Source organism: Furipterus horrens, unplaced genomic scaffold (assembly GCF_987537825.1).
Source record: "Furipterus horrens unplaced genomic scaffold, mFurHor1.1.pri manual_scaffold_5, whole genome shotgun sequence".
Taxonomy (NCBI): domain Eukaryota; kingdom Metazoa; phylum Chordata; class Mammalia; order Chiroptera; family Furipteridae; genus Furipterus; species Furipterus horrens.
Genome location: NW_028327175.1, coordinates 199,647,055 through 199,670,528, shown reverse-complemented (window position 1 = coordinate 199,670,528; position 23,474 = coordinate 199,647,055). Strand labels below are relative to the sequence as shown.

At 44.8% G+C, this 23,474-nt stretch overlaps 1 protein-coding gene across 1 annotated transcript in view; it reads left to right on the top strand.

The window, feature by feature from the left end:
• Positions 1–23,474, top strand: part of WDR11 (WD repeat domain 11) — a 54,394-nt gene that overhangs the window by 26,721 nt on the left and 4,199 nt on the right. Inside the window, exons 13-24 of the mRNA XM_090278769.1 lie at positions 384–459; positions 4,706–4,814; positions 6,747–6,871; positions 7,762–7,909; positions 11,622–11,728; positions 12,065–12,179; positions 12,501–12,672; positions 18,444–18,552; positions 19,850–19,912; positions 21,074–21,139; positions 21,950–22,103; positions 23,147–23,242. Coding sequence (XP_090134895.1) covers positions 384–459; positions 4,706–4,814; positions 6,747–6,871; positions 7,762–7,909; positions 11,622–11,728; positions 12,065–12,179; positions 12,501–12,672; positions 18,444–18,552; positions 19,850–19,912; positions 21,074–21,139; positions 21,950–22,103; positions 23,147–23,242 — 1,340 coding nt within the window. The remainder of the gene's footprint in view (positions 1–383; positions 460–4,705; positions 4,815–6,746; positions 6,872–7,761; positions 7,910–11,621; positions 11,729–12,064; positions 12,180–12,500; positions 12,673–18,443; positions 18,553–19,849; positions 19,913–21,073; positions 21,140–21,949; positions 22,104–23,146; positions 23,243–23,474) is intronic.

Sequence of the window (23,474 nt, the reverse complement as noted above, 5' to 3'; positions counted from 1 at the left end):
CTGTTAGAGCATTTTCCCCACTAGTTAATATTTGTGAGCATGGGAGTGTTTATATTTCTTTAAACATACCAGTAGTTTTGGTGGTGACAATTGCTCTCCCATAAATGTATTCAAACTTTAGAAATTGACATTTCTAAAATTAAATTATTTGAAAGAAACCACAGAAGAAATTCAAGGAACTCCATAACAAGTGAAAATATCTGTTTTATAAAGTAGATACTTTTAGAATACTTCCTGAATTTTGATTATTAGGAACAGAAGCAGACAGAAGAATGAGTGGGAGAACAGAGCTGCACCAATCGAGTTACGCTGATATAGTTTCTTGTTGCATTCATGGTTTCTGTGCTCTTTCTTCACATTTTCTTTAATGTTTGCAATTAAAGGGAGGAGCATCGCTTTTCGAGGTGAACGAGGCAATGATGAATCTCCAATCGAAATGATTAAAGTATCTCATTTGAAGTAAGTGTCAACCTAAAAAAAATCTGTGGTGTTGCCACGGTGGAATCCCAGGGCTTCTTTTTGCGTCTTTGAGAAAGTGAGAATATGCTCCGAGTGTTCTTTCTCCCTCTCTTCCCCTTTCTCTAAACAAATAAATAATTTTTAGAAAATAGGAGGATGTGACCATAAAATTAAGTTGCTGTCTCCTAATTCTCCACTTTACAAAGCTGAGGTAACTTTTGTACGGCCCTTGTCTCACTGGGTCGGTAAAACCGGTAACCCTGGTATGTTTTAGAGCTATAGTGATATTAGATCCCGTCACCCACTCAGAAACTGTAACTTGTCAAATGATGACATTCTCATGTGCTTCCATCTCAGCGTGGGTTTGTAAAGTGAAAGAATTTATTTTATTATATTAATGCTCATTTTAAGTGCAGGAAGGTTTTGAGGTTTTTGTTCCAAATGACTATACATGTAAGGCAGGATTATTAAAAATAAAGACGAAGTGAAAACCAATCAGAAGATCAGAGAAAGGAGCAGTAAGCTCTCTAAAACAGTTTTCAAAATTACCTTTTCTAGGATCTTTGCCTTTCCATATAAAATGTAGTTTATCAGTTTAACCAAGAACGCTTCCTGTAGTATTGCATCGAATCTGTAGATGACTGTGGTGGAGAATTGACATCTTAAGTTTTGTGATTCATGAACATGGTATATCTTTCTACTTCGGTCTTCTTTAAATTCTTTCAAAAATCTTCTGTAGTTTTTAGTGTATAGGTCTTAGAAAATCATTTATTAATTTTTTTTTGTTTTTTCTCTGATGCTGTTATAAACGGCATTTTTCCTCTTTCATTTAAGTTTTCAGTTATTCATTACTTGTGTACTGAAATAATTAATTTTTTGATACTGTGTTGACCATACTAAACTTAATTTTTAGTTCTGTAGCATTTTTATTGATTCCTCAGAATTTTCTACAAAGAAAGTTTTCCAGTTGTGTTGCTTGTCGATAAAGATACTTCTGTGTCATTTTTTTTTTTTTTTTGGTGGGAGGGGGTCCATAGGCCTTATTTTTCTTGCTTTGCCTCACTGGCCCGTGCCTCAGGTGCAGTGCTGAACAGAATTGGGAAGAACTGCTCTCTTTGGTCTGCTCCGGGATCTTACGGAGAAAACGCTTAGTCTCTCAGCATGAAACGTAATGTTAATTGTAGTTGTTTGTACATGCCCTTTATTAAATTAAGGAACTTTTCTGTTCCTAGTTTACTGAAACTTCGCATCCTTGAATAGTCATTGAAGTTTGTAAGATTCTTTTCTGCATTATGGTCATCATCACATGGTGTTTTTGTTTTATTCTTTAAGTCAGGTAGTACGGTGAATTCATTGATATTTAAAAATATTAAACCACCTTTATATTCCTGGGATGAACTCCACATGGACATGATGTATTACTGGATTTGATTTGCTAATATTTTAATATGTTGTTTGTTTAATTTGATAATATTTTATTAAAGATTTTTGCATCTGTATTCATGAAGGATTTTGGTCTAGTTTTGTGTAATATCCTTGTCTGGTTTTGGAATGAGGCAATACTGACCTTGTGAATGCATTGTGAAGTATTCGTTCATCTTTTTTCTGCATGAGTCTGTGGAGAATTGATAATCTCTTCCTTCTTAATTAGGAAATTCACCAGGGAACCCATCTGAGCCTAGAATTTTCTTTGTGGAAAAGTTTTTAAGTATAAATTGAGTTTCTTTCATGGATATAAAGCTCTTTCAGTTATATATCTCTCTCCTGAAGAGTTCTATTACTTATTAAATAAATTGAATATAATTTATATATATAATTTTTTTCATTGATCATAGTAGTTGGTATCTTTCAAATAATGTTTTTTTATTGAAGTTGTTGAATTTATAGATATAAACTTGTTCATAATATTCTCTTATTCTTTTAATGTCTGTGCTCTGAGTGATGTCTTTTTTATTCCTGTTACCAATAAATTGTGTTGATCAGTTTTATTCATCTTTTCAAAGAAATCTCTTTGGTTTCTTTTTTCTTTGATTTTCTATTTTCTGTTTTATTGACTGCCATGCTTATCTCTTTTTTTTTTCCTTTTGCTTATTTTGAATTTAAGACATTCTTATATGTCTTACGGTAGAACCTTAGATGATTGGATTCAGGTCTTTCAGCATGAAACGTAATGTTAATTATAGGTTTTTTACAGTTTTTATAGTAAGATTTAATATAAGCATTTAATGCTATAGTAGCACTGTTTTCCCTGTATTCTACAATTTTTTTGATATGGTGAGCTTTAATTTTAATTTACTTTGTAATACTTTTAAATTTTCATGGGATCTTTATAGACACATTGCTTAATTTCAAAATATTAGGAGACATTTTTCTCTTTCTAGTTTTCATTAGCATCAGAGAGCGTATTTTATATTATTTCAGTCCTAATTTTGCATAATTTTTATATGGCCCAGAATATGGTATATCTTAGTGAATGTTCCATGTGTACTTGAAAAGATTGTATATTCTGCTGTTATTGATTAGAATATTCTGTAAATGTTGCTTCACTGTGGTTTATAGTTATTCTTACTGATCTTCAGTCTGCTTTTCTATTACTGAAAGACGAATGTTGAAATTTTGAACTTCCTTGATTTATTTCTCCTTTGAAGTCTCAAGTGCTTTGGATATTTTAAAGCTGTTATTAGGTACATAGTATTTAGCCTTGTTATATCCTTTTGATTAATTGACCTATTGATCATTGTGAAATGTCCTCTTTGTTTTTGTTAATATTCTTTGTGGAAAAGTTTGTAAGTATAAAAAGTTAAGTAAGTTACTTTTAGCTTACCTGTATGTTTATATTTAATTTCTTGTAGGTGGCATATAATTGGGGCTTGTTTTTCTGTTTGCTCTGACACTGTTTCTAATTGCAGTACTTAAATTACTTATATTTAATGTAGTTATCAATGTGGCTTATGTTTAAATCAACCATCTTGCTAGCTCTTTTTTCATTTTAAATGAAAAAATTAGTTTTTATATATTAGGCCTAATTTCTAATATACAAAATATCAGTTGTTATAACCCACATACACAAAATTCTTTGCAGGAGGTCCACAGTAGTTTTTTTAAATGTAAAGGAGTCCTGAGAATAAAAAAATTGAGAATTGCTCAGTTAAAGTTTTTGAACTCTGGTCTCTCCTATCCCAGTCTTGAGTCTACACACACCTGCTAAATTAATAAATCTAAAACAACTGATCACATTATCCCCCTACTTTAAAACCTTCAGAGATCCACTGTTTTCTACAGAGTAACTTTCTGCATACCCTAGCGAGGCCCCTTAGGGTGTTTTAGGTCTTTTACAAAGTGACCCAGACTCACGTTTTAACCTTCACTCTCTCCCTGTTTGCTCTGGCTCGGCATTTCAGGTGGCGTGTTTCCCCCAAAACACCCTGTGTCCTTTCCTGTCTTTTACCATTTGTCATATTTGTAACTCTGCCTGGAATGCCATTTTCCTATTTTCAAAATAAATCTCTTTTATAATGAATCTTTATAGCATTTACCAGATTCTGTCTTATTGGTTATTTACACACAAGCCTTTAGATGCCTTTACAGAAATGTGCCATTACATTTGAATAATCCATCATGGCTTATATAATTCTTTCATGTGTGCTCTCCCTTTTTAAAATTCTTACAGCATCCAGTGAGGTGGGTAAGACAGGTTTTAACACCATTTTAATGATAAATAGAATGAAATTCAAGAAGGTTGTCTGGTTTGTCTGAGGCCACGTAATTACCAAGCGGCAGACTTGGTCCTGAGCGGAGAACCGCGGTCCTTTGATACACTGAGTACAGGGCTGTCCTGCTCTGTCCCATTTTCTGAGTGTCAGCACGGTGGGAACTTCACGTGATTTTCCACTTAACTTTTGCCGTAACCTGCACATGATCCATTGAGGTAGGGGTCGCATCCTCATGTCGGGGATGAGAAAACGGCCTCGGGAAGGCACCATACGTGTGGCTGTGGGATGGGAACTCACGCCCATTCTGATTCTTTCTTCTGAGCTGGGTCCCTTGCCTGAGTGTGGCTAGAGGGCTCTCAAAGGTCATTTTAGGGCCTGACCTTCTGATGACTATTAATTGTGAGGGCCAAACGTTCTTTTAAATTGGCTTTGTTTAGAATGTGTCATCTGAGGATTTTAATTAACTGAACTTTTTACTATGTATGGTGGAAATTTTGCAAAAGGGGCTTATTTAGTAATTCTGTTTATTTTAGGCAGTATTTGGCGGTTGTATTCAAAGATAAACCCCTGGAGTTATGGGATGTTAGGACTTGTACCATTCTTAGAGAAATGTCCAAAAACTTCCCTGGGATAACTGCTTTGGTAAGTTATAACTCAAGAACTAAACAGTTTAGGTGTGTATATACGTGGTGAATATTTTTCTTTACCTTGAATTAAAATCATTTCTACCATGTATTTTCTTGTTAAAAATGTGTGTTCAGAGAAGGTGCTCTAAAAAGATGGAGCTAACTATTCTTGGATGTGTTAAGCTAATAGTACATGAGTGCAATTCCAATTCCAATCTTACTTAGATGTTTTGAGGAACATGATAAACATGTTCTAAAATGTTTATTTAAGACTCAAGGTCATGATAGCTAACTCGGCCTTGAAAAAAGCAGAGTAATATGGGAGACAGGGCCCATTCTACCTGATGCAGTACAATGAACAGAACCAGAGAAATAAAAGCAATGTTGTATTGGCCCAAGAACGGGAAATGAACCAATGTCATAAAGAGCTCATTAACAGATCCATCAGTATTTGGGTACTCAATATAATATATAGTAAAGGAGCACCCATATCCCAGGGGCGAGGGACACACTGTTGTGTAAGACAGTATCGGGAAAACTGTCTCGCCTCATGGAGAACAATACTGGATCTCTACTTACTACATTCAGAGGTGGACTCCACAGGATTAAAAACCTAAATGTAAAACAAGTAAAGCTCTAAAATTATATCATCAAATATAGAAGAATATTTGTGTTGTAGGGCCAGGAGAGGACTTCAGACAATCAAACTAAAAGGCAAAAAAAAAAAAACCAAAAAAATGTGTTTAATTACATCCGGATTGGTGCTTTTCAATGATGGACACCAATGTCAAAGTTGAATATGCAAGAGAAGTTGGAAAGAGAAGTCTTCCGGTACCTAAGACTGACAGGGGACCGACCGAGCCCTCTAGGGGATTGGAATTGTGGGAACTCCTGCACCTGAATAATGAAAAGGCAGGAACCCAGTGGAAAGACGGCCCAAGTATGTGATCAGTTAATGAATGCCAGAGAAACCTAAAAGGCCAACAAGCAGATGAAGATACGTTCAACTCATCAGTTTTTAGAGATGTGTGATGTAAAGTAACCATGCTTATCTTTGAGACGAACAAGAATTGGGAAGCCAGCCAGGTAGCGTCAGATAGCGGTGTCACCTGGGCTGCAGAGCTGCTTGGGCTCCGCTGGCCGGATCGCGGGCCAGCAGAGCCATCCTGGCAGCACTCAGGCAGCAGACACAGGTGTCCTCAGTGCCCGCGCTCTGCAGCTCCTGGTCAGAAGGGGACTTTTGTCAACGTACTGACTGGAGTGTTACGTGTCATGTGAGAGGAGAGTGTGGAGGGGACCGGGGCGTCCTTTGCTGAGAGAGCAGACTGGAAATGGCGGGGGCACGGGAGAGATGTCACACAGCCTGCAGAGACAACAGAGGAGGGGCTTAGATATGCGGAGCGGAGGGAAAAGGGCTAGAAACAGGAGGGAGGACAGCACAGCACTATCCGTGTCAGTTACGGATACATCGTGTGAAATAACCACGTGGTAAGGGTTTATGCATCTGAGGGGGTATGAGGGTCAATGCATGAGACTAGGGGGGCATATGAAAGAATCAGTAAATAAATGAGAGGTTTGAGGTGGACCTGTGGGTGGTAATGGCAGTGATTGCAGAACATGATCGTCTCACCGTGCCCCTCAAGGGGTGGCAGTGGAGGGAGGGAACAGGAGAGACCATCGTTGAATGTATTTTCATTTTATAAAAAATTAAAGTGCCAAAAGGCTAGGCGTTTTGGGAATTTGCCACTGCACTCTTCTACTTTAAGCTCTAATCAAGATGCCCTCGTTCAGCCTTTGTGTAAAGAGAGAAACCCCAGGAACAAATGTAAATTCGTGTGTAATAACGGTAAGCGAGGCCGGGCAGCGGCGAGCGTGCCCCGCTGTGCTGCAAGGACTCTCTGACAGAAGGGACTGAGCACTTCTCCGCGCGTCTGTCTGTGCTTCCCAGGAGTGGTCGCCGTCACACAACCTGAAGAGCCTGAGAAGGAAGCAGCTGGCCACCCGAGAGGCCATGGCACGCCAGACTGTGGTCTCAGACGCAGAGCAGAGCATCGCCGAGTCATCCGTGATCAGGTGCAGCGCGCCCTTCCCTGCCCCCGGCATTGGTGACATCCCTGTCACCCGCAGGCCTCTCTAGAAGCAAGCTGCACTCTGGTCTCGAACATGTTTGTTTGGTGTTTTCGTGCACACCCAGATTACTGGGGAATTCATTTCACTGCCGCCCTGCTTAGTGCAGGAGTGACTTACCCAGCGATCTTTATCCAGTGCGCCCCAAGAACTTTAACGCATGCGGTCCCTGACCGTTTAGTCAGGGGCGCTGCCCTCTTGTTCCCTTCACTTGTCAAATACAAAAATGACAGCACCCAGCACAACAGTAGCCATATGGTGTGAATGAATCAAGATTATATCTTTTTTTTTTTTTTTTTTGGCACATCGGCAAAAAATGTAATATATTTTTTGATGTGCTACAGAATTTTAGTAATTAGTTTCTGCGTGCCATGAAATGAAAAAGGTTGAAAGCCACTGACTTACACAGTCACGGCTATTAGTGAAATGACCATTCTGTTCCATGAACTTGAGCTTCTGAAATTCAAAGGCATATAGCATTGAATGTACAGAGAGAGCATATTGTCACTTACATACACCAGAGAAGATAGGTGGAGAATTCTAAATTCATGGGTCCTTTCCATCCCCACCAATTCTACAAATAAAAAACGCCCGAGAGAATGGAGGGGGAGCGGTGAGGGCCTCTCCTCCGCCGAGGAGAGTTCTGTGTGGGGTCAACGTTCCCCCGTGGGGACTGTTTGGGGAGTGACTTGTGTTTTCCTGTTACTAGCTTTAGCGTTCTGTTTTTTTTTTTAATGGCTTTAGACCTCCTGTGAATGCGTGTGTATTTTGGGTGAGTTACTTATGGGTGTCATTCTAGGGCAGTGAACTCTTTTTATTTCATTTCTACCCCAAAGCTTGTTGCAGGAAGCAGAAAGCAAATCTGAACTCAGTCAGAACATCTCTGCCCGAGAGCATTTCGTGTTTACTGACCACGACGGCCAGGTTTATCATTTCACTGTGGAAGGAACCTCGGTGAAGGACAGCGCTCGGATTCCGCCCGACGTGAGTTCGCCCCTCGGTTGAACCTTACGTTAAGGCTTCTTATCAAGGATTGTGCTGCTTCCATTTGCAGGGAAGCCGTACTTCAGAAAAATGTGATATAAATAAACCTCGGTATTTAAGGAGATGTTGTCATTGATTAAACTTGTTCCAGCATCATAGCTGCTTTGATTAGATACTTACCATGTTTTTATCCCCATAACAATCCCTGAGGAATTTTTTGCATTTTTTTCTATGGCAAAACTGAGGGGGGCTACGTGCCTTTCCCCAGGCCACCCTGCTTAGTGACGTGGCCGTTTCGGGCTCAGGTCTGTCTGTCTGACCGCGCTGTCTCGCCGCCTCCCATTTCAGGCATTGCCCTGAAGGATCGGACTTAGAGCTAGCATCGGTTTTGGGTAATGGTAATCAGGTTGTAAGTGTGACGGCCTCACTCGTATTTACGAGTCCAGGTTTCTCCTCCGTTGGCGTGTGGGATCCTGACCGAGGTTTGTGGTTAATTGTGTCGGAGTGTATCACAGGTCGTTTTCCACGGGCAGAGTAAGAAAATGTTTTTGGTAACTAATATTGCTGTAATGGTTGAGTGGAGGCATGAGGTGATTGCTTAAAATATATGTATCGATTTTAAATTGCTGTCTGAGAAAGGCATGTTTCATCTGAATGCCAGCCCCCTTGGTTTACAGGTGTCTGGGGGCCTCCTGAGGCTGAGTCAGGATGCGGGCTGGGCTGGGAGGGCCCCCTTCTAAGGTGCTCACGCACAGGGCCATGGCCCTTTGACGCTGGCCTCAGTCCTCCTCACGGGGGCCCCTCCGTGGACGGTCCGAGGGTCCTCACCACGCGGCAGCTGGCCCCACCCGGAGCGAGTGAGCCGAGGCAGAGTGAAGCAAGCTGCCGTGCGCTTTGGGGCCTGGTTTGGGATGCCACACGGTGCCACTTCCCCAGCAGGCTGTTGGTTCCCAGGTCACCTGTTCCGTGTGGGAGGTGCCTGCCCAGGGGGCCTCGGAGAGGCCTTAGTAACAAGTACGGAAGAACGGAAGGCATCCACACAGCCTTCACCGCTAGAAACAGAAGCTAGCGTGCGACAGTGCTCTTCCAACTGCGGTTGCTTTTTACTGTTAAACAGAACAAGCCCCGTCTGAGACGTAGTCTCCTGCGAACTCTCTCTAGTGTCGCCAGAATTCTTCACTAGTTGGAAAGGTTGAAAATAATAATGCAAGTGGGAAAGACTGATACTCGCTACAACAGTTGCCCTTGGAAAAGGAACCTAACTGTCAGCGTGTAGAAAGGAAAAGTGCCGTTAAAGGGAGCAGACATAGGGGGTAACGTATTACAGCTGTCCCCTGGGAAACTGCTTTGCGCTCTCATGCATGAAGCTGCTCCTCTGGAACCCAGGCAGGCCCGCCGGAGCCCCACCAGAGCCGCTCCCAAACAGCGCGGTCCCCTTTCTCGTCACTCCTCATTGGAGATCAGAACGGAGGCACAATCTAGTAGCTGGTGAGATGCCAGGTCCCCCACCCTCACCTCCCCAAAAGTTTATAATATTTGGACATTGACATGGGTTTTCCTTTTTAGAAGGGCTTCTTGCAGGACGATAATTGTGCCGTACAGCTTTTAAGGTTCTCTCTCTCTGTCTGTGGAGCTCTGGAGTCAGGATCTGCGAGTCTGTTCTGCCTGCCCGCTCCCGTTATTCCCCAGCCAGACGCCACCTCCTCAGAGTGACCGGCCTAATAAGGAACAAGGATGTAGCCTCCAGAGGAATTAGTACATATTTTATGGCAGATTGTTTTTAGAGAAAAGGAAATGGAACATCTTCTGTATAATACAAGAAACTGGTTTTGGATCACTATTTTTATGTTCTGTTATTAAAATATTTTCTAGGGATTATAATGTAGAATTTAGGCAGTGGTTCTGGTTTGCTTATTTTTAACTCATTATTTATGTTACCCTCCTCTCAAATGTAAAGTATTGAACACTTGTTTTGAGTTGACACTTCCTCCTGACTATAAAGTACATAAAACTGGTGAGAAGAAGAGGAAGGCGTGGCCTGTCTGAAATGATGTTCCCGTGGAGAGTCTATGGTTGACCGCCTTTATTCAGAAAGCCGGAGCAGTGGGCGGGACTGGCTGTTTCTGCTTTGCCGCCAGCCTTAGTTCTGATATTTCGAACGTCATGTTTTACACGTGAGGAACATATCAGTGTCAGCTACTGATGTTCTGTTGAGTTCTAGTCTTCCACTGACGTGTGGTTATTTGGAGCCACAAGGCACGGTTGCGGCTCACCCTCTGCAGGCACCTTGGCACCTGCCCGGGGCTCGTGTCCGGACACCGGCTCTTAGGTAGGCGCATCGGGAGCGTTTAAGGAGACAGCTGTACTGATACACCGCTCACGTTCTAAGCCGATCGCACCCATTTCTGGGTTAATTTAAACTTTAATATTATGATTTTTCTTTTTTAATTTGAAAATAAGATTATAAAATGTGGAAGTTTTCAAGACTCACACATTTAAAGGCAAGTTCTTAATTAAACACTCTGTTAACATGGTCGCCAGAACAGAAGACCTTGGAGCGTTGCTTCGTATTATGCAGAGTTCTGTTTATTTAACACTCTGGCATTCTTTTTATTATTGAATTCATTAAAATGCTCAGTTTTCATCTTCTGTGTTTTGACTGCCACTAGGGTTTATGCAGTATTGGGTGTGTGTGCCAGGGTGTTAATAGTCCATCTGGCAACCCCTGGGGCTTTCCTACCTCCTGTGGCTGCCGTGAGAACTTAATATTTGAATTTTTGTATCATTCTATAAATGCAAAACCAGGATTTCTTAAATAAGTAGAGAAGTAATTGAGCAATAATACTATTTACTAGCGAACGTGTATTGACTCTTTCCTGTGTGGGAGGCATCGTTTTGAGGCCTTTACCTGTATACTGTTATTAATACTAATGGGAACCCCTCAGGTTTCGTGAGCTTACCCCGCTTTATTGATGGTGAAATCCAAGACACAGGAAGACTGAGTAGATACTCCCCAAATCACACAACAAATTAACTGACAAAGTTCGGACCCGAGCCCAGGCCGCTAACCCTGTCACGCAGCCTCCGCGCACCTGGGACGGCCGCGGCTCCCTTCTTCCCAGCCTTACCTCTGTGCTCCCACACGTGGCTGTGCACAGCTTTCTGTGGATTCCGATGGTGCCGGTGTCTTAGGCGCGGGTGCAGTAGCTCCTCACCTTCACTGTTGCAGAAGGTGTCACTGCAGCTCTGGATCCTCGTCATCAGCAGAAAAAGTGCCGCACGACTGTTACGAAACAGCTTTGAGTTTCCCCTGGAATAGATTGATTTATCCCTTTGCAGTGAGAGAGAAGTGGGAGACAGGAGTTCTCTGGAAAGGGTGTTCTTTCCTCCTCTCTCTCTCTTTTAATATCTTTTAATTTTCTTTAAGGTATTTCTTGTTCAGAAGACATCCGTTCTCTGTAAATCTGGTTCAGTAACTTAATGTCTATCAAGCTGAAATCTCCTGTTTCTTCTGAGTTGAAATTGATAGGCTGGGTAGCTGTTTCATGTCCAAAGTCTGTTAGTGCTGGTCGCACTCATAATAAAGCAAAAATCTTTACAGTTAGGTTCTGCTAAAATATCTTTATCATTTTATCACAGTTATTAAGTAAAAATATTGCTCTGTTATGACAGTTTGTCATGAGATTTATGTGTATTTGTTGCTCTTTTCTAGGCAAGTATGGGGAGTATTACCTGCATCGCTTGGAAAGGTGATATGTTAGTCCTTGGAGATATGGATGGAAATCTAAATTTTTGGGATTTGAAAGGCAGAGTATCCAGGTATGAGTTAAGAAAGCAGTCTTATTACTTGGTTTTTAAAAAAGTAACCTCTCGATGTGGGTCTCTGTCACTGAACTTGGGCGAAGGACCTGCGCCTTGCTCGGAGCTCTGGGTCATTCATATCTGCGGGTGCCCCACACAGGAGTGCTGGGGCGCTATTCCAGCTGTTGTTAAAGGGCAGACCCTCTGTCAGACGTGGCCCCAGTCCCAGGGAGCAACGTGGTTCTCCCCTCACCAGGCCGTGTCTGGTGAAACAGGAGGAGACGTGGGACACGTTTCTGGTGGCGAGAGCTCACTCTGCTTCCTGCTGGTGTTCTGGTTTTTGTCTGTCCTCAGAGGGATACCTACACACCGCAGCTGGGTGAGGAAGATTCGTTTTGCCCCCGGTAAAGGAAACCAGAAATTGATAGCAATGTACAATGACGGAGCTGAAGTGTGGGATACTAAAGAGGTAGGCCGGGTGCTGGTGTGCGCGCTGCGGGGGACGCCGCTCCCTTCTGCTCTGCACGTGACGCTGTGCGATGCCTTTGTCAAACTTAAAACAGCTTTCTCCTTCTGCAGATTATACTATTTCTGTTCCAAGGGGCGCAGCTCAACACGTTTCTTAAATGTTATTAAATGCAGTCTGCATGTGGAAGATAGCTTACTGAAGACTGTTCGTTTTGAACTTACGTCGGGCCTTTGCCATGGGCACCGTCTCTCTGACTATAATCCAGAACGATAAACATCTTCCTTTTCTTTCTGAAAGTGACAACCGTATTCACTCTTGAAGGTTCAGATGGTGAGCAGTTTAAGAAGCGGGAGAAATGTGACCTTTCGGATACTGGACGTGGACTGGTGCACGTCCGACAAGGTGATCTTGGCGTCAGACGATGGGTGTATCCGCATCCTCGAGATGTCGATGAAGTCTACGTGCTTTAGAATGGACGAGCAGGAGTTAACTGGTAGGGACCTCGAATGCAAGGTGCTCTCTTCTGGGGGGAGGGCGCCTTCTGTCCCCTCAGTCTTTGCTCTCTCAGAGCCGAAAGTGAGAAGGTAAAGCTTGGGCGTTCTCACTGCCGAGATGCGGGGCTCCTGTCATTGCAGACGGCAGTTGTTCCCCAACTCCTGTTCGGCAAGTGCCCTTTCTCTGAGCCTTTTCTGAGTGCTTTTTCAAAAGAGCAAAGAAGTCTACATTCATAGAGAGGGCTTGCTCAGAATTGAGAACTCATCAGGAGATAGGACTCCAGGGACAAGGTGCTGCTGGCTTTCAGTAATGAGCCTGACCTTGTTTGCGACCTTCTGCCACTGAAAAGTCACTTTGGAAAGCGGTCTCAGTATTAAGAATTCTGATGCCTCTCTTACGGCTTGTTAAACGGCCAGTCAAAACAAAATTAGGTGATTGCTCTGTCTTACCCTTTATTGTATGGTTGTTTTAAGATCATTGTTTGTTTTTCCCCCAAATGAAAAATGTTTTAGTAAAAATAATCTCATATGTGACTTTAAGAAGGAGAAGATTGAATTCAGCCATCACTTGGTTGAAAGGCGGCGCTTGTCTGATGAAATTCAGGGTCCGCCCTTGCAGGACCCTTCCGGAGAGAGGCGTTCTGGCCCTAACTGGAGAGAAGCAGGAGACACCCCACGTGACGTATTCTCTAGGCACTCCCTCGGTGGCCACGCCAGGCTGCGTGCTCTCGGGAATTCAGAAGGGACTTGGGTAGTCATGGCCCGAGTTGCAGCGTAGGAGTTCAGCTCTGGGACTTGCCTGTACCTTTGTGGAGCCCATCTTTGGCACCTTCAGAGACAGGACCGTTTTTGAAAACCTGCTCCTTAGTGTCATGGTCCTGCCCGAGGCGCTACCAAATTGCTGCTTCCTGTTGGCGGGGCTGACTTACATCTCGTGTGCTTTCATGTCTGCCCCTGCCCCACCCCCGCCCCTGCATTTGGGTCCCCGCACTTCCTACCATGTAACCATGATGCCACCTGGTGGAGCCAGGAGATGAGCATCCGTCCCCGTGTGCCCTTAGACAGACACGGGCCGCCGGCTCTGCAGAGATACCAGGGCCGCCCCGCAGGGAAGGGGGGCTTGGCCGTTAGTTTTAACCTGAAGTTACGAAGGGAGTGGAGGGAACTTCAAGGATGATTTGTCTTCTAACCTGGTTACTAGTTCTAGGTAAAGAAGTGCGAGAATAAGAGTCTTTGACCTTTCATTTTAAAGTTTGAATCTGAAAATCTCCAAAGCCAAGGCAGCTTGTTCTTAAATTAACTGGCTGCCAAATCAGAGCCCGTCGTCAGCCTGTACTTAACCCCATGCGTGATCATCTAAGCTGCGGCCAGGTTTCAGGTTGCAGTTTTCTTTTAGTTTCTCTAATATTAAAAAGAAAAAAATTTTTTTAATTTAACCTCCATTGGCACAGTCTTAGCCAGAAAGAGAAAAAAAATTTAAGTAGCAGTGGGAAAGGTCAATAAAATTGTGCGTACAATATACAAATTGAACTTAAAACTCAGAACAATCCTTGATAAATGTTGAAGAATAAAAACTGGTGATGGTGTAAATATGGAGTTAGGGAAAAGATGTCTGTGTATTTACCTCCAGGAATGTGCCTATTTGGTCTTGGAAAAACATATTTGATATAATATATTTCTATTTGGGGGAATTAGAATATAATTTGGAGTTACCGATGTCAGGGATAAAAATAAAGTCATTTTAGGTCATAGGCATCGCTATATCATGTTTAATATATTTCTGCAGTTCTCTTTGATAACAGGTAGAGAGTGTGGTAGATGATTGATGACTCAAAGCTGCCTTTTAAGCGTCGCTTGGATGGCCCTGTCCCTCCACGCCCTCTGTCTTTACATTTGTCTGACACCCCCACCCAAGTAAAGGGAGGGTCAGACAAATGGAGAAGATGAAATCCCTGTTACTACGTTGGGGAATCCTTCTTGCCTGCTGCCTTATTATCAGGGACATAACAAGGCATAAAAAAGTCTTCATAGTCTTTTTAGCAGCACCTGAAAGGACTCCAAGAGCGGGGACTCGCCCAGTGACTCTCCAGTATGATGTGTTTCCCTGCACTTTAAACCATGCCGACACCGTGTCAGACTTCTCCGCGTAAGCTCCCCCCCAGCTGTGGGGCCCCCGCTGGGCACATGGTTCCCAGGGGAGCGCGTGTAGGAAGGAGCTTTCTGAAGTCAGGTTTATGTGCAGACCTCTCCCCTTCATCTGCCACAGCGTCCCAAGTCACGTCTAGTAGCTTTCACCTGGGGCATCTGGAAATGCCACCACGTGTGAGTGTGGGGAGGTCCGGGGATGCTACGTGACGTGCAGTGTGTGACGCGTGTGGGTGATGAGCAGTCGTCCTGCCCCGAGTGTCAGTTGTGTCCCTTGTCCCCCTCCTTCCCCCCCCTCGCTGAGTCCCAGGGAACAAAGTGATCAAAGCAGGGTCCCCTCCCCCCGAGGCTGCCCGCTCACCCTGACGTCTGCGCCCTCCCAATGGTGGGGTACGCTTTCTGCTGCTTCTCTCGTGGCCGCTCAGTCTCTGATTCCCCGCACGGCTGTCATGTGGGCGGCCACCAGCCTGTGCGTGTTTCCGGCCGACCTGTCAGGGAGCTGCCGCGCAGATGAGGCACCCCGTGTCTGGGAGAGGGAGCGGCGGGACCCACGGCCCGCGTTCTGACTGTGATCTCCAGAATCAAGGGCGCGCGCAGGGCAGTCTCTCCAGCTGTCAGGGGCTCGTCCCTACCCCGGGGAAGGGAGATTTAAACTTGCTTGAGCGTGGGAGGTAACAGTGTCCTTTCGGTTTGTTTGCACGCGTGGATGCTGTCAACAGTAGTTTGCTTTGGAGAAGTAACATGTTTGTTTTTAAAAACAAGACCTTTCCTTCAGTTTATTCGGACTTCATAAATGTCTTACTCACATTTCGTAAACACGACATGGTACTGCTTTCTAAGAAGATCCTCCGGTGTCTTTCCATCTGTGCATTGATGAGAAACTCCACGCAGTGTCCTTGTAGGATGGGGACGCTCCTTGAACCGTTCCCTGTGTAATTTGTGTTGTTAATTTTTTGACCCCTGATATTTACTGTCTGCAGACATTTTGTGATGTGGCGCCAGCAGCTGCTCCTGCCTGACAGCCGGAGGGGCTGACTGGGACGTTGGAGAATTGTAAGATTGCCGTCAGTTAGGGGTGAATAGGAAGAGCATTAAGTTAACTAACCATCTTCACCCCTTCCAGTGCTGGGTTTAGTGGTTCGTTAGGTAGGTGGGTGAGCCTCATTCTTACCGGGTACATTCCTTTCTTTATAGCTGGGTATAAAAGAAAAGGTAAATTTGACTAAATGGAAAAATTTAAAAAAACACTTTCATAGCAAAAACAACAACAACAAAAAACCTCTAAGCAAAGCAAAATACAAGTGATAACCTGGTGAAAGTATCTGCAAGTCATTAACAGACTGTCCACAGGGAGGAGCCAGAGAGATGCCAATGGCCCTGAACCATATGAAAAGAGGCTCAACTTCATTCATAATAAAAATATGAATTAAAACTGCGCTAAGAAACCATTTCTCACTCTCAGAGTAACAGGAATTCAGAAGTTTTTCGTGGGTGAGGAAACACGCTCTACTCTCTGTGCGGCTCGCAGATTGGAGGCCCCCACTGTCGGATCCGCGCAGCGTGTGGGCCTCAGTGCAGGACGGGGGCATTGACAACGGTATGAAGAAAAGAGTCTTCGTTTCATACAACATTCAGAGAGAGAAGGGGACGTGGGCACGAAGGGAAAGCTCGTGTGTAGCCGAATGCCAGCTGATAGATGCAGACAGAGTGACAGAATTGGAAAATCGCCTGTTTGCCATAACCGATTCGAGCGAGGATCCTTAAGTGGGTGTCAAATCCCCGGGGAGAAGGGTTTTGGAAAAGGAAACTCAGTCTCGCAGCACCTGCCCCACATGCTGCTGACTAATTCGGAGGAGGAAAAGGTTCCCTGACGAGAGGGGGCGCTGGCGAATCCCCCCTTAACTCAGCGATCAGATCCGTGTCCCTGGGAGGGGGCCGGCTAGCACGCTCCTTCTGGTGGGGTGCAGTGGGAGGCGCCCCCACCCCTGCGCGGCGTTCTTACCAAGGTGCTCAGCCTGAGTCTGATGCTCAGAACACACGGATCAGAATGTAGGCCACTTCCTAAGACAACTGGCCCTTTAAGAATGAGACCATCGCATAAGATGAGAAGCAAAGGGCCGAGGAGACTAGAGACGGGACAAGCCAGTGCGGCCAGGAGCCTCGGCCAGACCTCAGGCTTTTGAAGGGAACACAGCTTTCAGGGCACTTGAGGGTGACAGAGCACTGGTGAAGATGGACCGCATTTAAGGAATTGTATTGAATCAATATTAAAACTCTTGGCGGTGAAAGAAAGTAATATTAGAAATATTCTTGACCTCTTTCCAACTTTGAAGTGCAGAAGCCCACGTAAAGCATGACACTTTCTCTGTGATTTAGTTCATACTTAACTCCTTGAAATGGAGGGGGCCACGTGTGTAAGTAAGTTTTCTAGTACCGCACGAAAAAGGTAAAAAGAAACAGATGAAGCTGATTTTAATGAAAATTTTATTTAAGCCAGTTTATTCAAAATCTTATCATTTTGACATAAAATCATTATTAAAGATTACTAAGGAGATATTTTACATTTTTTAGTACTTAGTCTTCAAAATCCAGCATGTACTTTCCTTTAGAGCATGTCTCAATTCAGAGGACAGGTTATCAGCACAGTACTTGAGTTGTATTTAGATTTTGTAAAATTTACAACTGAGAAAGTAGTCACGTTCTTCCAAATATTTTTTAAAAAATCATCCAAGCATTAGTTTTTAAATTTAAATTAATTAAAATCAAATAAGGTAAGAATCCGTTCCTTTCATGGCACCGGCCGTATTTCCAGTGCCCAGGAGCCACGCAGGACGGCACTGCACCGCGTGTGCGCGGCTGCTTCCGTAAGGCGCTGCCGTTGTCCGTGTGTGTGATTTCATGTAAATGAATCTGCCCGCGGGGACCGGGGAAGAGGGCGCTGCAGGATGCGGGAGGAGCAGGGAGGCCAAGAACTGTGTCTGAGATTGAGTCTGGCGGAGCGGGGTCGTGGGGAGTCGGAGCCCCGTCGTCTGGGTGCAGGAGCCTTTGCGTCGTCCGTTTCTTCGCACCCGAACTTGTAGGAAAGCAGGCAGACCTTGTTTGTTGTGTCCTGAGTGAGCCAACTGCTGTGTCAGTGGGGGGTGGAGGGTGGGGACGGTTGGTTCTAGAAGGTAGTGCTTTTGTTCAAAGGTGGCCTTTGTAAGTGAGACCCAAGACTACGCTTGACCAGACTTGGCCTGACGCCTCTAGCGAGAAGCTCAGGGTTGATGGGCCATGTTAGTGAATGACATTGAATGGTATACGGTGATGCTGGTAAATATGGTTGTTAATGCGGTGCATTTTAAAATGGTGAGCTTATTGATATCTGTTGAATAGTTGCATCAGATCTTTTATTTAAGTAGGATTGTTATTATTTACCATGCAGCACACCTAGGTCTTTAAAAGGGGGAGAGAAATATATTAGTTGTTTGACTGAAGAGAATCTCTCCCCGCTTAAGTGTGTTAGTGGTGATTACATTGGCTGGACGCTCACTTGCCACCAGGTTTATACTTAGTTCTTTGTGACTTCTCTGTAAACCGTCTGTAGCTGAAGCTTCACAGGAGATAAATTTTTATTTTTGTCTAGAACCTGTGTGGTGCCCCTACCTCCTTGTTCCAAGGGCCTCCCTCGCCTTGAAAGCGTTCTTACTACACCAGCCGTGGAATGGGCAATATACGTTGGATATCTCTCATGTGTAAGTTTTTCCATTTCTGTTTTCCCTTTTTAATTCCCTTGGGGGTGAAGGACCCCCATGAAAATCAGCAGTGACCTGTGCTCAAGGATATAAAGAGCTTGGAGCCTTAAAACCATGCTATGGCAGAGACTGCAGACACAGCACACTGAGAGAATCGCCCCTCTGCCCCTCGTTTCCGGACTCTGGGGCCTCGTGGAGGTGTGAGCCTGGGGAGCTGGGAGGGCACACACCATGCCTGGCCGGCCACATGGGCTGCTTGCAGTCTGCATGTGGCAGTGAGTGTGCAGAGGGCCAGTGGGGGCCGAGAGGAATCTGGGGCCAGGAAATTGGGGCCGGGCTTCGATCTTTTTAAAAGCACCAAGAATGGGCCTACTTCAGAGGTACAGTATTCCCTTACTTATTGCGGGTATTACATTCTAGACCCCCCCCCCCCCGTGATAGGTGAAAATCCGCACAGTAGGAACCTTACATTTATTTTAGTATTTATATATATTTAAGGCTTTATAAACCCTTCCCACACACTTATAAACCGTTCCCGGTCCCTTATTAACCTTCCCACTCCCTTATTATCCTTTCCCACACTTTTATAAACACTACTATGTTCTTAAACATATTCTACACCCTTAAACCTACATAACTGTAACAACATACATATACAGTACCGCAAAGTCCCGCAATAGAGCGAAAAATTCGCGATAATTAAATATAATATTTTTTAAATGTTGCGATACAGTGAGGCCATGGTAAGTGAACCATGATATATAGAGAGAGTACTGTATTTTATGTTTTGTGACTCTCGGTGCCTGCCTCGTTGCAAAAATATAGTCACAGAAACCCACAAGTGCTACTGAACGTACGCCATGGGGAGGGCACAGGCGGGCATATGTTAGGAGAATAAAAAACAGCGCACAGACATGTCTGTGCCCCGGGAAGTGTGCTTAGATAAATCAGTGTCCATTTGGCAGAGCAGGAGGAGCAAATCCCTCTAGTCATGGCCAAATTCTTTACTGATGTGAATCTCAACCTGATAGCTTTTGGAGCCCACTGATACATTTTCTGGTTTCTTCAAAGTCAGAGGCTTTCTTTACTTACTTTCTGTTTTGACTAAATAAGGTAGGAGCAGACATTTCAGATGGTTTGTGGGCTCTTGAGTAGACTGTCGCTGTTTCGGCCTACCGCCAGGTTATTGACCAAGGACTACGGAGCGGTTATAATTAGCACAACTCTTTTTCTGGTGAAAAAGTAGGCGACTGTAAGTGGAGAGATCGTGAGCTCATTCACTGTCTTTTCTGTGCAGTGATTATCCAGAAAACGAAGAAATAAAGAATCTCCTTCAAGAGCAGTTGAATTCATTGTCAAAGTAAGCACTCCAATTGTGTTTTATTAGATGAGAACATGAGAAAGGAAAATATAGTCATTTAGGCTATTTAACATTAAAATAAGCTGTGCTTTGTAAACATTAGTGGCCCACGGACCTACCGCTTTCTGTCACGGAGGCTTGTGTCCCTGAAGAGCCCGTGTGTCGGAGAAGTGGTTATTTCATAGTCCCACTGACGGAGCATCTCTCTCCGGCCAGTTCCTGAGTGTCAGATGCTCTTGTCTCCCGTCTGGGCGGGAGGAACGCTGGGGCGTGAGTGTCCTATGAGCTCGGCCTGCCTCTCCACAAATCCCCTGCGAGGCTCCCGTGAGGACACACACAGGCGATTCTTGTGCGCCAGCTCCTGCCTCTGAAACGGGAGCCCCGTGCAGGGCTGTGCGCAGTTCTGGCGGAGAAATCAGCATGCCCCCTAAGCCAAGGGCACTTAGAAGTACGTATATGTTAGGGAGAGTATCGCAAAGGAGTTCTTGGTAACATGTAACATACTTTTGCAATCTAGAATATGTTCCATGTAATTGTAATACTAGTAAGTTAGCCGTAATGTAACGCTTTATTGTTGTCAGATGTAAAAGAATGACTTATTTTCTCTCTTCAAAGGTTAATGTTTGTGTTTAAATGGAAAAGAATAGATTTAAAGAATATCTCTCTTTCCCCCTCCCCCTAATTTATGAATATTCTCTATTTGGCTATTTTAGAAGTATCAGTTTATAAAAACAGTAGCCTTTCTTCCTTAAACATTTCATTTCCGGGGTCATTTCAAAAGTGAATTCTGAGTGCAGCGTCTCTGAGGTATATCCTGTTCCTGATGATCAGCAAAATCATTTTGTCAACAGTGACATTCTCGTCCCTATACTTAGCAACTGTTTGTATTTTCAAAATGTGGGGTGAAGTGTGGCGAGGACGTGGACCCCCGTCAGAGGCTCGCAGCCCTGGGGCAGCTGGCGGGCACCCCTTCTCCCACCCCCACCCCCACTGCGCTCCAGAAGCTTCTGGAATGTCAGGGACAGGCAGAGTAACTTCTTTTTAAGTCCTGAACATGGCCTTGAGTGGACTTTCCCACTTCCAGAGCATGTGGGTTTATCTCCTTGCTTCATTGTTTAACTAAATCCTTCTTTCCTGCCTTGTCTGGATTCCTGTCTGCAGTGACATAAAGAAACTCCTGCTCGACCCGGAATTCACTCTCTTGCAGAGGTGCCTGCTGGTTTCCAGGTAACAGTTTTGACGTATTTTGTGTAAGAGACAGAGAATTTCAGGTTAGCTCATTTCTCTTATTGTGGATTTTTGGTTAAGACCAAACTTTTAGATTTTAGAAAAATACTTTAGTTCATCCTTTAATATGACAATTAATTTCGAAAGTAGTCACAAATAGAAAAAAATGACAATGTGCGATCTAGGCCTTCCCTATTGAAAAGATTTCCGCCTATAGACGGCTTTTTGTAATGTATGTTTCAAAATGCCAGCTGTAAAGAGCGTGCTCTTAAATATTCCGACAAGTTAGACAGAATCCGTAAGCTCGACTCTCACGGTGCAGGAGCGTTGCCGCTTCTAAAGAAGCCGTGCGCGCACTCCCCGGACAACAGACGGCGGGTGGTCCCCGCGGCTCATAGAGCCCGTTGTCCCCGGAGAGCGGCTTCCCGGGCGGGGCGCGGGGGTTCCGAGCGCAGGTGCGGTGGGCTCCGGCCCGGCTGCTGCCCCGGGGTGTCGCTCTCGGCGGAAGGGAAGGGAAGGGGGCTGGGGCCACGGGGCCTGTGCGGTCGGGCGCCTGTGTGGTCTGAGCTGTAGCGGCCGCGCTGGGGGTGTGTGTGTGTGTGTGTGTCGGGTGTGTGTGTGTGTGTGTGTGTGTGTGACGTGACAGCGCTGCGTGTGTGTGTGTGACGTGACAGCGCTGCGTGTGTGTGTGTGTGTGTGTGTGTGTGTGTGTGTGTCACGTGACAGCGCTGCGCCCCGCCCCCGGCCCCCCCGAGGAGCGCGTGTGTGTGTGTGGCGGGCACAGTGACGGCCTCGGTGTCGCCGTCTCAGGCTGTACGGCGACGAGTCGGAGCTGCACTTCTGGACGGTGGCCGCGCACTATCTGCACAGCCTGGCCCCGGCGAAGGGGACCGCCCCGCGGGACAGGGCCGGCAACCCGCTGGACATGTGCTACGACATCCTCTGTGAGAACGCCTACTTCCAGGTACTGCGGCCGCGGGGTCGGCCTGGCTGCGCGCGTGTAAGTGCACCCTCCGCGGGGCCTTTGGGGCTGCGGCAGGGGCCGCGGGTGGGAACGAGGCTCTTCGCACGTTCGCATGGAAAAGGCTGGCCCAGGACTTGAAAAGTTCATAAACGTTTGCTGAGTTTTTTAACACACATTGAAATTTTATTATTAAAACTTTTTATTTATTATCTTTGCCTAAAACTTTTTAACTTAGGTTTATTTTAATTCATCATTTTCTATAACTATTTCTTTCACTTGGTTTGGATTTACTGTTTTATATATAAAAAGATAGCTTCAAAACTTTTTTTAATCTATAGTATGAGGGGGAGACCCCAAAATACCTGGCATTTATTTATTAAAAATTGTGTATTCTTACATGTTTAAACTTCAGTTCCCTTCAAAGTACTCTCCATTTGATGTAATACACCTATCAAGACGTTTTTTTCCACTGCTCAAGATCAGGTGAAGAGGGAGGCTGGGGGTCAGGGTCATGCTGCTTTTGCTCAAAATCTGCTGCACACTCAGTGCGTTGTTGGCTGGTGTGCTTGTCAGTCACCCGTCATGAAATGGGCAAATGCGTTGAGTCTTCAGGAACATTCACTGAAGCTGAACGCAGCCTCTCACACCACCACCAGCTGGTCCACTGATCCGGACGGGTTCTTGGAGCACTCACCTGGCACGGAAAGCCTGCACTACCAGGGGTCCACCCTCCGGAAGATAATTCCATCTTTCTTGCTGGGAGGTCTGCCCTCATATGTTCAGTATATGTTCACTATATGTAGGGGTTTCCATGTAGCTCTACTCAAGGGCCAGCTTCTGTAAAGGGGCAAACCTGTGTGCAAATGGTAACACACGTGAATGTTTTTTATTTTCAAATTCTTGCATTACTGTTGCATTACTGTAAAGTTGGTTAATAATCTTAAAAGTCAAACTAATGTTTACTAAAATATTAAGTATAGAAAAATTTAAATAATTCAAAAGTTTTATGATCCAGGCTCAATTTTCTTTTTTTTCTGCTCTAGAAATTTCAGCTGGAAAGGGTTAATCTGCAGGAAGTGAAACGGACAACTTATGATCACACGCGGAAATGTACAGACCAGCTGCTTCTCTTGGGTCAAGTACGTCAGTTTCTGTAACTTCTCATGTCTCATGGAGTTGCTGGTGGACTAGTATTTCAGAGCCTCACCACCCCTCCCCACGCTCGCACACACCCAACATAATGTTTCTCCGAAAGTATCAGTATAAATTTAGGCTTTCTCTTAAAATAAAGCCAGCAGACCCTCTAAGAAAGCAGAAGCATGCGGTCTGGTTACCCAGCCTACAGTTCGGGCCTCCGTGGCGGCGGGTGAG